This window comes from Carassius auratus, chromosome 39 (assembly GCF_003368295.1).
Source record: "Carassius auratus strain Wakin chromosome 39, ASM336829v1, whole genome shotgun sequence".
Classification (NCBI taxonomy): domain Eukaryota; kingdom Metazoa; phylum Chordata; class Actinopteri; order Cypriniformes; family Cyprinidae; genus Carassius; species Carassius auratus.
In genome coordinates this window covers 8,132,855-8,149,805 of record NC_039281.1, presented here as the reverse complement: position 1 = coordinate 8,149,805, position 16,951 = coordinate 8,132,855, and the positions used below count along the sequence as shown (strand labels likewise).

The 16,951-nt window shown below is 34.7% G+C and overlaps 1 protein-coding gene across 2 annotated transcripts in view; it reads right to left on the bottom strand.

The window, feature by feature from the left end:
* LOC113057864 (GDNF family receptor alpha-4-like) overlaps window positions 1–4,430 on the bottom strand; it is a 43,804-nt gene extending 39,374 nt beyond the window's left edge. For both annotated transcript variants that reach the window (XM_026225416.1, XM_026225414.1), the window contains exon 1: window positions 4,084–4,430. In XM_026225416.1, the coding sequence (XP_026081201.1) occupies window positions 4,084–4,126 (43 nt within the window). In that variant the 5' untranslated portion in view covers window positions 4,127–4,430. The remainder of the gene's footprint in view (window positions 1–4,083) is intronic.
* Between the last annotated feature and the right edge of the window lie 12,521 nt (window positions 4,431–16,951).

The following is a 16,951-nucleotide window of genomic DNA, read 5'->3' as shown; positions in this document are numbered from 1 at the left end:
TTAAAGACTAAAAATGTGTTCGAGAAGAGGAATTATAATAGTGAAAGATTCATTTGGATCGAGTCTGATAACTGAGCAATCAATCAGTTTATTATTGATTATTATTAGATAAGATACTTAATGCTGTAAGGATGCTAAATGGTTAAAGTTAATTGAATTGAATGCACCGTGTGTGATATATTCTCTGAGCAGTGAGTGATATGTGTGTTGCACATAAAAAATTGTTATCCATAAAATATGACAGGGCGCATTAGTATTGATTCTCATGATAATGGCTTTCTGTCATTTTAACATAGATCTGTATTATATGGAGATGGGTAAATCAAAAAGCCATCAATAGGTTTTTACAATTTCTGCAGGCAATGAGAGTAATTCAAAGCTGCAGCCACGATGCTAGTGTGTTTAGGATGTTGGTTGGGGCTTGTGTTTTTTATTAAGTCTACTTTTAACTAATTACTCATCCTCAGACATTTCACACTCCAGGGCCATCCGAGGATTCACCCGAGAAAACGAACCATTAATATTCAGTGTAATTTCCTGAAATTTCAACTTTGGAGCAGCTTCTTCACCACCAATGACGGTGAACTCATAAATGTTTTTCATATGAAATATTGTTACGAAATAAATAAATAATACAGTAAAGTAACAAGCCTACGCTGTGCGAGTTCTGTGCATTTTGAAGCATTAGTCTGTCACACTGAATGGTCTACACATTTGTCATGTAGATAAAATCAATAATAAAGTGATAAAATCAATGCATTCCATGCCTTACCATCACTACAAATGCCATTTTGCTATCATACAACGTCTGTATCACCAATCCCGCTAGATTTCATACATTAACACAGCAACCAGCCGGAGATTCAATTCAGATTCTTCAAGTCCAGCTGTTCTGAATCTTAATCAGCAATGCAACGTTCAGGCACTTGTAGTTTGATGGTTGAGTGATAAGGTTGTTAAGTGACGGTATATGCATTTGTAGAAGCCACAAATCAATGTGTTTTCACCTTAAGTAAAGTACAGTGCAGTACTACACCACTTCTGATGAGAGAATACAAAGGACTTGTGTTTAACGTCTGTATTCATGGTGGAAAACTACATTACCCATGATGCTCTACAAAAAAATTCAACCAATTAAAGAGTTGCGGCAAGCAATTTCTCATATTTTTTTTAAGGAAACCTAAGCAGTTTTAAGACATGAATTGAGTAACTGATTAAACTGAAAAAAAAAAAAAAATAATAATAATAAATAAGGAAAGAAGGCTACCTATATATTATAAGAGAATTAGCTTGATTTTGCGGTTTTATTTTGGCAGTGATTGTTAGTTCCCAGCATGCTTTGCATATGGCTGGATATGGAGAGTAAATACTCAAATTAAGGGCTACTAGTAACTTTAACGAAGGAACGCCCACAATCCATTGTGCTTTGGCAAAGGATTCAGCTCAGAACTACAAACTAAAAAAAAACTACAAACATGGCAGATGTGTGAGATCGACTGTCAAGTAAAGAGGTTTAGATAAAAGGGTTTGAGTTATTAATAATCAACATTTAACCTGGTAAAATGTATTTATTTAATGTTATCTGTGTTATGTTTCATCTGAAACATCAGTGTAAATCTTTATATACATCCGTTTGTCGTTACCTTTGTGCGAAGAACTCTGCTAATCTTTGCATGATAAAGACCCACGCATAAAAACATCTATAGGACTGCAGCACAAATTATATTTTCAATCCAAAAAATGTTTTGATCACCTCTCAAAAGAATAAAACAAAGATATGTGAACAAAATGCAAGTATTGGCCATTAGCAATCCATATAAAGATCCTGGCACAATTTTTCAATCACTAAAATGTTTATTGAGTTTATTGACGATGCATGCTTTTTTACAATTTCACTTTCAAATATACAGGCTTGTACCCTTCTCTTTTTGTCCAATTTTTGAAATACTTCATTGCTTCAAATAAAAGTTTGTAACACTGTGATTCACCGCATAGCTGGCTCATAGCTTATAATACTTTAACAAAGACTTTTTAATATCCCTATAGGAAAAATTGAATAAAAAAAAACTTGTAGAACCAACACAGCTTAAAAAAGAAAAGAAAAATAGTAGGCAGGCACTAATACACTCTCAAGCACATTGATATTTCTCTATAGGATATAAATATTTTGGTCTAAATGGGACTTTTTCATTAATTATGGCTTTCATTAAAGTTTATGCAAGCTACTTTATTAAGAATCATATTTCTCTGAGAGCAGATTAGACGTGGCGTCAGACATTGAGAAGGAGACTGTGGTGTATAAAGAGAGAAACACTGAGTCGGCTGCTGGAGAGAGACTGATCTTCAAGATGTCAGCTACAGTTTGATTATGGCTTTGAGCTGAATATTTCATCTGGAGCCTGCTCTGAAAACCTGAGCCATAATGATCGATTGTAGTGTAGGTCCATGTCAGTATTGATAATGATATTATTTATTTTAACAACAAGGTCAGAATTAGCATATGTCAGTCATGGCTTGAGCTAATGGGCATTGATAGAGTTCTTGATTTACAAGCTTTCGGAGCATGAATGGATCTTTACCTTCCCTAATCGCTAATAGATAGATAGATAGATAGATAGATATGGAAGTTTAAACTTCATAATGATGAGTAGTTGAAATCCCTCATGTAACGTTATGGTTAGGTAAACACTATTATACCTTTGTTTTTTGTTTTTCTGATGGTCAGATAAATAAGTTTTAAATCGAACGTCATGATATCATTCAGAGCTGGCTGGTTTGGTTCAAGGTTTAAAATTCGTTGCTGAAGAATAGTCTGAAATTAAACAGGAGGAAACATTCAGGTGAGCTATAATGCTGGATTAAGTAAAGTAAGCAGGAGCTGTGTTGTGATTTTTAACACATTTTATGTCTCGTGTCTCTTAGGAAGTAAAGAGATCAATCGTTTCACTGCTTGTTGTTTTTCAGGTAATTCAACAACATTTTGGCATTTACTTTGTTCTGTTTACAAATGAATATTCAATAACTGACTGTCTTAACAGACAAACCAAAAGGTGAATTGAAATAGTTGTTATAATACAATAAATAAATAAAAATAAAAAACATTATGCACATGAATTATTAAAACAGCAATCAATATTGCATGCTCTGGTTCCAGCCAGAAAAATCACAGTTTTTTAATATATGAGGAGATGACTGAAGTTTTCACACTGTTATATTAATGCACAAAAATTGCAATTAAAATTACGTTTCAAAGCTATGTTTATGTTTCTTGGGTTTCATTTGTGAGTTTCATTTATCAAAGCTTTCATCTGTGAATCCATCAAAACATGCAAATTCACTTGTTATAATGAATGCATACATCCTCCGTTTCATACCCAACACACACACACACACAGACACACACACACACACACGACAGTCTACCTGAATTTCTAATTATTTTAGCAGCAACACAGAGACATCCTTTGCACAAATCCAATCAACTAAAAAGCACAGGCTTTTCAATCAACTGAGTCTAAAAAATTCAGGTCACTGACAACACATTGTATCTTTTATAAAGGTGTGTGTGTGTGTGTGTGTGTGTGTGTGTGTAAATCAGTGCATACATTCAAAATGAACTTATTAAAGGTTGTAACTTTGGAACCACTTCAAATTTAAGGTAGCAATTAAAAGTTTAGTGGGTTAAAATGTATATACACCTTTAAATCAATAATTTAAAATACTAAAAGAAATTGACTGTTAGAACAAATGCTAATGAAAGCAGCAGTAACCTTTCACACCTGAGCAAACACCTCGTTAGCTGACTAATAACACAAAATAGCCTATGTGGGTTCATAAGTAAACCCAAATTAGAAGAAAGCACATTTCCAATACAATATATTTACATACTGTAAGCACATTTACAATATTTTGTTATCGTGCTCACATTTCTTCTTTCGTTCTTATTAATTTAAAAACAAAAGTCTGATACTACAGAAAGTGAATAGCCAATAAAGACAGAAACTCGCAACATTGTATCATCTCTCTCTGCAGCGGAACTTTGATGTCCGTGAGCGCAGAAGATGAAACGCGCACATCACTTACCCGCGAAGCTGAGATGAAGCAGGTAGATTCCCATAAGATCCATTTCCGCGCGTGTCCGACGAGAACTGGCTCGAAATGACGCCAAATTGCCTCTTTTATATTCACCAGAGAAAAGCCGTTCTGTTTTCAGCGCGGTTCATAACAATTCAGCATGTTATATGGTCAAATATGAGATAAACGTCCGCTGGAGATGCAGAACAACCGCGCACGCCAAGTGTCAAAACTGTCGATCAGGACGTCAGAGGAAGCTCGAAATGAAATTAAAGCACTAATGAAAGTTCTCCATCTGCTCCATTGTCTCCTATTGACATTTGCTCCCTCCGAGGGCAAGAACACGAGCGAATGAAGAGTCGTATTTCACTGAGTGAAGATCAAACTCTGAGAGAGAGAGAGAGAGAGAGAGAGAGAGAGAGAGAGAGAGAGAGAGAGAGAGAGAGAGAGAGAGAGAGAGAGAGAGAGAGAGAGGTTTGAGCTGAGCTGTGTCTCAAAACCTATAGGCTGCCTACATAGGTTGTATCACATGAGTGTCCTTATTAGATGTGTGCGTCAAAATGCTGTCTCAGTTCAGTATGTTTTGAGACACAGAGGCTATCAGACTGTCTGCTTCAAATCCTACACTTTGATTCTGGCTTTGAACTGTGGATTTCAGAAGCTGTTGCTGAAATATTAGCTAAAAAAAAAAATCTTCAAAGTTGCTCTTTTTGCTGAAAGGACGGCCACTATTGTGGTGGAAGAAAACCTTTCAGCATTTACTGTGGACTTTAAGGGGACCGATTTAAGGGATTGGATCACTGAAAAATAAACATTTGATGAAAATTTACTTACCCTCGGGCTTTTCAAGATGTAGATGAGTTTGTTTCTTCATCAGATTTGGAGAAATGTAGCATTGCATCACTTGCTCATCAATGGATGCTCTGCAGTGAATGGGTGCCGTCAGAATGAGAGTCTAAACAGCTGATAAAAACATCACTTCATTTCATCAGTTAATGTCTTGTAGAGCCAAAAGCTGTGTGTTTGTAAGAAAGCTGTTTAGACTCTCATTCTGACGGCACCCATTAGTTTCACTGAACACAAATATAGATGTATTGTGTGAGGGGAATGTCTTGTGCTCACAGCCGTGCATTGGAGAACTGCTAACCTTCTCACCAACCCTGCGGTGCTACATCATAAGCCACGGCCTTCATGAATGCAAACTGAATGTGTTATGACTCATAATCACAATCATGTGTTGCATTTTTACTAGCCAAGTTAGACAAGCTATATTTAAAATACAGGAACTGGAAGCTTTACTTTTATGAGTGTGTTCAGAAGGGGGTTGCGTAATCAATCCATCTCCTTCACGTGTGCTGATGACAGGACTGACTCCAGCTGTGCGCTCTCTGGAATGAGAGTGTGCTCTGTTGTTTAAACTGAAGCTCTTTCAGGATTGGGCTGTGTGTATGTGTCGTGACATGGGTGATCGGAGACTGAAATGAGGGAAAGAGATGTGGTAAGAAAGCACTGACAGTCTGGATGAATTATAAGAGGATTAAACATAAAAAAGTAAAGATGCCCGAGTGATGCTGCTGGAGGGAAGAAAGGCTATAAAATATCTGCAACTGGCTCAGTAGAAGGATGTTTTAATATAGGCTGTAGTGGCTTGTAATACCATAAGCATTGCTGGACTGATAACCCAATATTAGCATGTCGGCAGTTTCTTTATTTTTGTATATAAATGTTATGCAAAAAATAAATACAATGAAACAAGGAAGTGTAAACATGCAAAATCACATAATGCAAACATTGTTTTTTAGATTTACTAAGTTTGTTTAAAAGAAAACGTCTATTTAAAAATGCATATTTTATGTGCTCAAAATGAGACGATATTTGTGTGGGGTAAGCTGAGTCACAAACTGTGTATCGCTTTTGTCATTTGATCTTGTACTTATAAAGTTCTACATTTGCATGCATTAAACATGCTTAGCATGGCATGCATACAATAGAATACAGTAAAAACAGTAATATTAATAACATTATTAAATAATATGAAAATAACTTGTATATTTTAATATTTTGTCAGAGTCTAGTTTATTCCTGTGATGGGAATTCTACGTTTTCTTTAATGTTGCACTCTTCTGAAATCATTCTAATTTGCAGATTTGCTGCTCAAGAAACTTTACATTTTTATCAGTGTTATCAATGTTGAAAACAATATTTTTGTAGTTTCTTGGATGAAAATGAAGTTTTGCAATGTAATGCACCATTGCTGAAATGCATTAATTATAAATGTATTATTTAAAATATAAAAAGAAAATCATAATGACCCTGAACCTAGCAATAAACAGTAATTGGCTAAAACATTTTCCTGTCATATGCATCGTATATGCTTTAGGGTAAGCTGTGTCAGTGACTATTTGCATGCAAATCAGAAAACAATAAATAATTAAACTCAAAATGGGGACCACATTTTTTTAAGAGGGGGTAAATCCAAGCAGAAAACCACGAGAAACCACAATTCAAAGAAAAAGATCAAGAGTTTTTTTTCTTCTTCATTAAGTTGTGTATTGAAGAAGCTAACTCAGCCTCAGAAAATTTCAAAGAAGCAACATTTCCCTGCAGCCTTGATGATTTGAACATGAAATAATGTGCCTCGGTTCACCATCTTTAATCAAGGATCTCTACAATGATAATAATAAAAACTTACTTCTGAAAAGAAGTTTCACAACTTATTCAGAAAATAAAACATTTTCTTTGCTTATGAGAATCTATAAGAAAAATGTGACTAATATGCACCAAAATAGGACTTTAGGTTGGGATAGTGAATTATTAAATATGTTTTAATGAAAGTGTCACATCTTACCCCACTCTCCTCTATTGGTTTAAATGCACAAGCTGCAGCTAAAGCAGACGGGGCTGATTTATATAGATCACGTGACTCTGAAGTGAGGCTTTATGTACCTCTGTGTGGTCTCTGTCTCTTTCTTTGCTCTTTAACCGAAGTGTGCTGCAGAAAGAGTAAACAGAGGAGCATTGGGCGAAGCATCACACGGCCTGATAAGAGACTTCTGCTGTGTGATTGAACATTAATCAGACCTGCTGCTCTACACAGGGCAGGTGTGAGACAAGACAATTACATCAAATGCTCTCATCTGTTTCTTCAGTGCAAGCTGCCAGCTGGTGCAATGCATGGTGCTACTATGGTGCATTCCAAATGACATTTTCAAAATCTATTTTACTCAACATCTTTGTATATTTGAGTTTATTAGAGCTGTTAGTTTAGCTAGGTGCTGATGTCAGATTATTGAAATCAATTGCGGGTCAAGTCTTCGCTGTAGAGCGCTACAGGGCCTGTTTGTGAGGTTCAGAGAGTTGCTGTCCATGTAAAGTGTCCCGAATCAGTCATTTATGAGGTTTCACGATGGTTATGTAGACAGTAGGATGCAAGACGGGTGATGCTTTGGAAAAGATGTTGCCTTCAAGTGCATCTGTATGCTTATTAACACTGGAGCTTTTAATTTAGTGCAATACTTTGTCATTGCAACTATTTAGTGCAACTTTCACTTACAACCCACCGGTCACTTAAGTGTTGTCATCTCATTTTATCACCACACTCAAAAAATGTAATAATAATGAATTCATATATTAATAGTAGACATTTTAAAGATAGCATGTACCAATGATCTGTGTCATATCTTAATGCTAACACGCTTTACCAAGCTTTGATGCAGCCATCATCTTCTCATGATGCAAACAGGAAGTAACCAGCTCTGGTCATGTGACAATTTGCACTAACCATGTGACACTGCACATATTTAATTAAGACACTTTCATTTTGTCATATATATATATATATATATATATATATATATATATATATATATATATATATATATATATATATATATATATATATGCAGGAAATGCACTAAAATATCAGTCAACAAGATTTTTACCACTTAATATAAACCTTATTTGCGGTCACTATTGCAGCTAGTGGGATTAAATGCATGTAGCATTAAATCAAGTAGCATGTGTATACTGTACATGCATTAATATATTTACTTTCACATTTTTTTGTGCAATAATTAATTTAAATAAAAGTATTTGTTTTAGATGCATTAAGCATTTAAATAATCATATGAATGCACTATGGATGCAAACAGAAAAGACTCTTTAATAGGAATCTAATTTATTTGAATCACATTGAATTTCATTATGAACCATAAAACCTGAATTGTATTTTTTAATCTGAATCTGAACATATACTTGGCATAATCAGTATGCAAAATTTTTCTTATACAAATGTGTTTCCACCCAATTATATTTGTTACTCTTATCATTCATTTATTTTTTTACATGCAGCACCATCAAGGAGCTTGTAAAAGAACAAGTGTTTCTCTTCAGCCTCCACTTCAGCTATAAAGCCTTGAGATTTATTTCTGAACTTTAACAGGTTGGTAGGGCTGAGATGTGCGAGAGGAAGGCATTAGACACCTGCCACAAGCAAGGATTGTTTCAATTCCAAGAGATTCCAAGCTGGGATCGTGATAGACGTAATCGAGCTCTCACTTTCCATCGCAACAGATGGCACAGTTAAGATGCATTGCTCCTGTGCGCCTTTAAATATCGTCTCTCTCACACACACATATACAGGTCAGCGGCACATTTTCATACGACATTTCAGAGGTGAATTTTTGATCACCACATTGGTTTGAGTTGATGTTGTGATTTTGTCTTGCTATGCCTTCTAACATTAAAAACTGGCGATTTATGTAGACATATTCCAGGGGTTTCATCCATTTTTTATTTTATTTTATGTAATTAGCATGCTTGAAACAAAACTTTTAATAGGACAAAGCTTTTTGAAATATTACAAGAAAATACTATTACAGTTTTTTTACTTAAAAAAATATCACATTTAATTTAGTGCGTTACTTGTATTTATTGTAACTATTTTTTATTTATTTAGCTTTTTTAGATTTTATTAATTACAATAAATGTATTTTTTGGAGAAAAAAAAAAAAAAATAGTAATTAATTTTATTAAATGAAATAATATTTTAATTTTATTATTATCATTATTATTATTATTATTGGTTCAACTTAGGTCAGAGAGAAAATAAAAATAATGTAAATATAGTATAAATAATATAGCTACATATACACACATACATACAACCATACATTAATTTTCTTTTTCATAACGCAAAATTTTATTTTATTAAAGTCCAGTAACAGTTGAAATGCTCAAAGCTTTTTCATAGCTAAGACTTCAAGGCATGCGTCTACAAAGAAAATGACAATCAAAAATAAACCATTAAAAATGTACAATACAATAGCTAATATTTCAAAATATACTGTCTCCTTGTAATTGCTAACGAAATCTACTAGCAGTTTCTGATTGAAAACTGATTGCACTTTATGTTTTTTTTTTTTCAGTGCACCCTTTATATTCACTGGAGTAAAAAGTGTGACAATTACGTCAAGTTGTTCCTCTTTCCTCTGATGACCGCTAAAGTTTCAACACATTATCACTCCTTTAATGAAAGATTAGTCACGTCCCGGTGAAATACCAGATGGATCGGATTCCCTTCCCAGTGTCGGGTCTAGATTCATAAAATGGTTTGGTCTTCGCTGTCTCTTTGGCTCTTTACGCGGGGTGAAAAGGTTGCTTTCGACCATTTATCACCGATCTCACCAACACCCCTGGTGGCCAAAAATAATCAGACGGCACCTGAGTCAACAGCTGTGGGTTTTAAAGTCCATAAGCTATCAGAGGTCTGGAAGGTTGGGGGTGAAAAATAAAGCCTGGGGTGAAAAATAAACACTGGAACAATGATTCAGAAACAGTCTGTTTTCTTAACAAGTTAACTGAAATAGCAAAATCCACTAGTATCCAAATATTGGCATGACTGCTGTGTGCTCGGTTGGGTTAACTTTCCCCTTAAGCATTGTTTTGTGCTTCTCGAGGAATATCATCACGTTTTGTCTTTATAAAGGGCTGTTTCCCCCTTTTTTTCACGTACAGTCATCTTTAACATCAAATTCTTACATTTAATCAATAAATTCACAATAATAAGACACTGTATAGGTTGTGCCAAGTCATTTTATTAAAATATACATTTAACCGATTCACCCAAACAGTTGATTCATTCAAGAATGAATGAGTCTTTACGAATGAGTCACTGAATCATTGACTCACTCGATTCACTGAATCGTTCCGTGAGGAAACACTATTGTGTGTTGCTCAGAAATGCACAACTGGTCACAACTTGGAAAAAATAAAGATAAGAGTCACTACTGTGTTTAAAATGTAAGTCAACTACTGTTGTGTAAAATCAATGTCATATTTGCAATCGTGCTGAAATTTGGGAAAACAGCACTCTTGGTCAAATTGTTTTCTACTGCAGTACTACGTCTGTGAATGGGTTGCCAAGTCCACTGTTTTAACACAGGAACATTAATTCTGCAAAGCATTTACGTATGAATTATTTTTTTGGTTTTAAAAAGTTTAGGTGGTTTGTTATTGACATTTTATTGGTCAGTCTTTAGTTTTCCAGCTGCATGATCCTTCTGCGTGCAATATATCTTTATAAAGGTTTACTACAATGCATTGTATCATCAAAAATTCATCTTCGTGGATTTGCACCACTGGGGTTTTGCTTTACCTTGAAGCCAGCGAGTGCATCATAACTGAATAATGCATTATTCTCAGCATTTCACCGGCTGCTTTTACTCTCCAATATGTGTTTTATCATTCAAAATGCGTTTATTTAGTCTTCCGCGAACGGCGCCATTAAATATCAAGGTGGCCATTAAAATGTCTGTGTGGCTACAGAGATAGATGGGAAGCCATGAACGGATGTGAGTTTAAGTGAAACCTCTTAAGCGCAGGAGGAATGAGCACCGTCCTCAAAATTTGTTAATGGTGTTTTGGTTTTCCGGAGCAAATAGATGTTAAAAAAGCAAGAGTCTGTGCTGTGGTGCCCTGCAGAAAGCTCATTGTTAAGCTGTTCACACGGCTGGCTATGAGACATTATAAATAATGAGGAACATTTGCTTGTGGGGTCTGGGCTACACCCCGTCAATAAGAATCCGTTAAAGTATCGGGGTCTGGAACCGCAAAAGTGTATTAAAGCACAAATGTGATTCGTGCATTGTCCTGAGAAGCTCATGTTAGCTCTGACTAAAGTACATGTCAAAGTTAATATAACGTTGTTAAATGAAACCAATCTCGGTGCGAGTTCATCCATCAAAACCTAATTAATCAACAGCGGCTGCAGGTTTTTGGATTTTTTTTGTGGTGTTTGGAGTGAAAAACAAACAGGATAACACACACGAATCTCGTATCTCTGTCTCTGAGTTAGAAACCACCTTTCACCTTTAATATCTCTAATAATATAATTATTCACTTTAATTGAATAATGATAGTAAATTACCCTGGAAAAGAAGCATAATTGACCGGCCTGTGTCCAGCTCACACCTGTAGACTAATGAAATAATATCTATTATAAAAAAAAAAAAACATATATATAGCTTGCCCAGGCTGCGTTTATTTGAGCAAAAATACTGTAAAAGCAGTAAAATTGTGAAATATTATTACAATTTAAAACAGCTGTTTTCTATGTGAATATATTGTAAACTGTAATTTATTTCTGTGATGCAAGGCTGTATTTACAGCATCATTCCTCCAGTCTTCAGCGTCTGAATATGATGATTTACTGCTCAAGAAACATTTCTGATTATTATCAGTTGAATTTTTTTTGCTGTTTTTTTTTTTACCCCTCTACTGTCCATTTTAATCAACCCTTACAGTATAAAAGTATTAATTTCTGTAAACCTACACAAAGGGAAGTATACACACTGTCTTGAATTGACTACTAGGAACTAATTTAACATAAATCTGAAACTTAATGACTGTAACACCACTCCTACTCTTTTTATATGAAACGAACTTCTTAGTGTCATTGACATGTGGTCAAGTGTCTGAGTTGCTTTGATCTATTGTGCCAAAGTATTCATAAAGATAGAGGACTAAACTTGGCAAAGAGATGGAAAACCAGTTCCTCTGTTCTAGTGTTGGAGATTTGATGGATGCCTGTAAACCACAGGATTACAAATGTCTCATTATTTCCGTGTAAAACAGGACCGCCAGAGCTCCAGCAGATGGGAAGGGATCGGAGAGATTCAGATCTGGACCCTGAATCCTGGGGGCTTTGACCACATTGACTTCTCCAGATAGAAAAACAAAGAAACCCATACTGAGGGGATGATTTTTCGGGATAGTTCGTCCAGTTTAACTCATTTTAGGTGTTTCTAAACCGGTTTAACATTATTTATTTCCAAATTTCTAAAAGGAATCACTCTTGTGTAGAAATACTGATGATATTGACAAAAAAAAAAGTTGTTTGATAATAATAATTGAATGATGTTTTGCTGAGTGTGTTTTGGTATCTTAGCTGGTTTAGGCCTGTCGTGGACAATAAATATAACACTTAAACCGCCGGTATGTGGCATTTATTCCAATGATTTGTTCAAAATGACTGATTTATGTAGAAACTTTATGAATGCATTATTGAATCATTGACTCAAATGATTTGTTCAAAAACAGATGCATTCAGGAAAACCAAGAAAAACGCAGTGTTGCTCTGAGATGCACACACGTTTAATTAGAAAAATTTTGTTAGCAAAACAGACAATATTTTGTCTAAAATGTAACTCACTCAATATTAACAATATATTTTTTAATGTCATATAAAATCAGTATCAAATCTGTGATCACGCTCTAATATTGAGATTAAAAAACAAGCATATTTTAGCTCTGAAGACATTTTAACCGCATGCTTCAATGTCAATGCTTTTGCACTCTCAAGATGTGTTTTTGCTAGTTTTTTTGAGTACTGTATAATGTCAGCTCGCATGTCATTTAAACAACAATCATAGATGATAAATACATCACTGTTTCACATAAAAACAGGTATGATTCAACGATGAACTGGACTGATCTAGTCATCAAATTCACTGGAGCGAAAGATTATCCCAGAATAATAATTCATCAGTGATACTCTAAAATATAGCGCAGAAGTTGTATTGTTTATGTCTATGTTTATGATGCTTTTGATGGTGTTTTGCATCCTCTTTGAAGCCTGAAATACAGGCGTATCTTTGTAGTAGCACAAAACAAACCAGATGGGAAATTCAGAGCTTATTATTAAATGCATTTCCAAGAGAATCTGCGCGTCTAAATTTGTTAATGCACTCTGTAGGTCTCTAGGAATTACATTAATTGCTAATTTATTAATATAGCCGTGCATGTGAAATGCTCAGTTGAACATGCAACCGTGCAACGTTTAACATCTACGTTGAAGAAATTACAGAGATTCAGATCTAACCAGTGCATTTGGGGCTGAAGCCAATTTAAATTAGCGTGCATTTTGTTTTTCACTTTACTAGCCGCGGAGAGTCCTGCCTGTAACCCGATTAATTGATTAGGTCAGAGGTCTGAGGGACAGTGGATTTCCTGTTTCCTGCATCTATAATTCAGTGGTTTCCTGAGTGTGTGCATCGCTGAGAAGGGACACAAGCTGTGCAGAAAACAACTCTGCCAACACTTACCACAGAGCCGTGGCTTTGAAGGTCTGCTGGATCAAGTCTGCATCTCACAGTACCCCGAGACCCAGACGTACACGCAGACAGACGCCCCAAGGGTTCAGGCTTTGTGTGTTTGCTCCGGGACGGTTCGGCGGTCAGCTTGAACACAAAACAAATACCTCTGAAACATTTTCTTAGACTCGGCCGGCGAGGATGGAAATATTAACCAATGACGCCAATGTGGATTGTTTCTGACACAATGCATATGATGCATGAACCCGCAATCCCAAATATGAAAGCCAAGTCAACATTCACTCTCCCTCATGTTGATGAAACACATTTTACAAAATGCTTGTGCTGCTTTTTTTTCATTTAGTGGATGTAAATGACTATAAAATGCCAAAAATGGTAGAAAAAAACTGTTGCATTGCATTATACTATATGTTATGATCTCCCAATAAAGCAGAGCTTTGATTATGAAACAAAGCATTTCAGTATCATCTTACTATTGGGAGATACATAGTGACGATTGATATTTAAATGCATTTTTTGCATAATTATTTTTAAGTATTCTGCTATACTGATATATAATCTCATACAAGCTTTAACTTAATTTTACATTTTGTCCATATAAATATCAGCATTTGCACCAAATTATAATTTTTGTCATCAGTTTGGACATCTGATGTATCAGATTTGATACAAAAACACATATACAAAATTTATTATAGTATATTATTGTTAATTATTGTTTTTAGATTAGATAGATTTTTTCAGATTATTATTTAATGCGTCAGGCTAATAAAGGGTTACAATACTATTTTCCAGTATCTCATTTGCAATTGCATGCAAAATGCAAAATTAGCAAAATGTGATTTTGATAGTTTTCTAACTGAACCAAATGTGGCTTTTTAAAATGCATGAGTAAAAATGAGACTCCAGCGCTACAAAGTAACGATGATCTACAAAAAATTACTCAAATTTTTAACATTTCAGGTTGTTCCTCGTGCAAAACTGTTATATGGCTTTGGATTGCTTGAAATATTGGCCATGGGTCATTTATTTATTTATTAAAATTCTATTTATTTAAATTTTATTTTTATAAATTTTATTTATTTATTTACATTTTATTTAAATGTTATTTAAATGTTATTTATTTAAATTTTATTTTATTTTATTTATTTACATTGTATTTTATTATTATTATTTATTTTATTTTTTTATAGGAGCTTGACAATCCTCAGTCCATTTTAATCTTTATGTACAAGAGCAGCATGAACATTCTACTAAACATCTCTTTTTGGGTTCCACAGAAAAAAAGTAAGTCATGCACGTCTGGAACAACATGAAGGTGTAAGGAAAATCACAAGTGACAGATGTACCTGAAGCAGCATTAACCCCTGATGTCAGGGGGCCACACATGGCAGATTTAAGGTTCCCAATCTAAAACGTCCACATGGGCCTCAAGACCTGCCCAGGACCCTTCTGTCCCGGAGGAGTCGTTCAGCAGCAGAAAGCAACCAGTCACTACAGCCTCATTCAGGAGAACATGCAGCTGCTTATGAACCACATCCTGCTAAGTACAGGGTTTATTTAAAATCTGCTCTCTGAGGAGAGAAGAAGCCGCTCACAAAGTGAAGGAAACGTCAGTGTCATCGGGGTCGCAGTAAACAGCAGCATTTCCAACAGCCCCGAGCGACGAAACCCACAAAGTGTCCAAGAACTTCTGCCGAATTAAACAGAATCATCTGTCACTTACGCTGCATTATCCAGTGTCACACTAAACAGGTTTATGTGAAATAAACGCTGGATGTTTCCTGAGGTATTTGTGTGCTCATGCAGTGCTGTGTGGGACTTTAATAGCCTTTAATAGCCTGAGTGGCACTATAGATCATGCATTTGACTTTTGGAGATGTTTTGGATGAACACGCAGAGAGAATTGAGAAGTGTACGTCTAAACCAAATCTGAGATGTGAAGTCTGAACACAGACGCCTGCTGCGCCGGACTGAGTCAGACTCGACAGATCTAACCTGACTATTTCTGTTTTAGTGGGAGAATCAAAGGGTTATGCCCTTCACAATTTCACTTATTTTCAGTTTTCTAAAGCTCTTCACTGTTCTGATATGAAATATATAAGAATGACTCAGGTAAAGTTTAAAAATTCCTCTGAATAAAACATGTAGATCCCTCAATTTATTAGGTGCAATGCATTTATTGTGTTAATACACATTGTTCTTCAAAAACTGTTCTGTAAAAGATTCATTTAATTAAAAACATAAACCCAATTATATTGTGTAATGCATTTATAAAATTGCAAAACTGTTGCTAAATAAAATAATACATTTTTATTTAATATTCAATAATAATAATACATTATTTATTTATTTATTTTTAGATATTTCATAATTTATGCAACCCTAAAAAAAACTATATTTATAAAAAAAAAAAAAAATATATATATATATATATATATATATATATATATATATATATATATATATATATATATATATATATATATATATATATATATAATTTTTTATTTTTTGGTTGCATCAAAAGCACTCTTTCTACTTGTTAAATTATTTGTTTACACTGTAATTTGTAGCTGTGAAAGTCCGAAAAATACAAAGTTTGAGATAAATAGCATGGTTACTGATATTAAAGTACAAGTCTCCCCTGTTCTATATAATGCAAAATAAAGTTAATTTGAACATCAATCTCACTCAAACTGATCATATATTTATGAACATAAACACCAATGTTGATAGCTATTTTAATTGCTGAGTAGAAATGATTGGCTCCTGATAAACAACGTAAACACTGGACGTCTCTCAGCAATCTTCTCTATAATCTAGAGTACGCCAGACGCTACATGCACAACCAGAATGCAATTTTCCATAAACATCCCATTTTATTCGCTCAACATGACCCTAGGGATGTGATCTGGATTATTAAAACATGAATATATGAATAACAGAGTTTCCATTTCCCCCAAAGGTCACGCTGCATAATTGTCGACTTGATTGCATGTGATTGTTGTTAAGTAAAGAAACGACGACAATAGAAATGTCTCTCACCACACGTGCACGTGTGTATGAGACTGAAACGCTTTGACGTGTGAAGTGACAGCTCTCTCGTGTGTGTGTGTGTGTGTGTGTTTAATACAGAAAGCATGCCTTTATTGCGGTCCGAATCAGAGCCTCAAGTGATTAGTAATTCAATGCATAAATCTATATGTATCCCTTGAGCACAAAACCAGTCATAAGTGTCAAAAATTGAGATTTGAAATCATCCG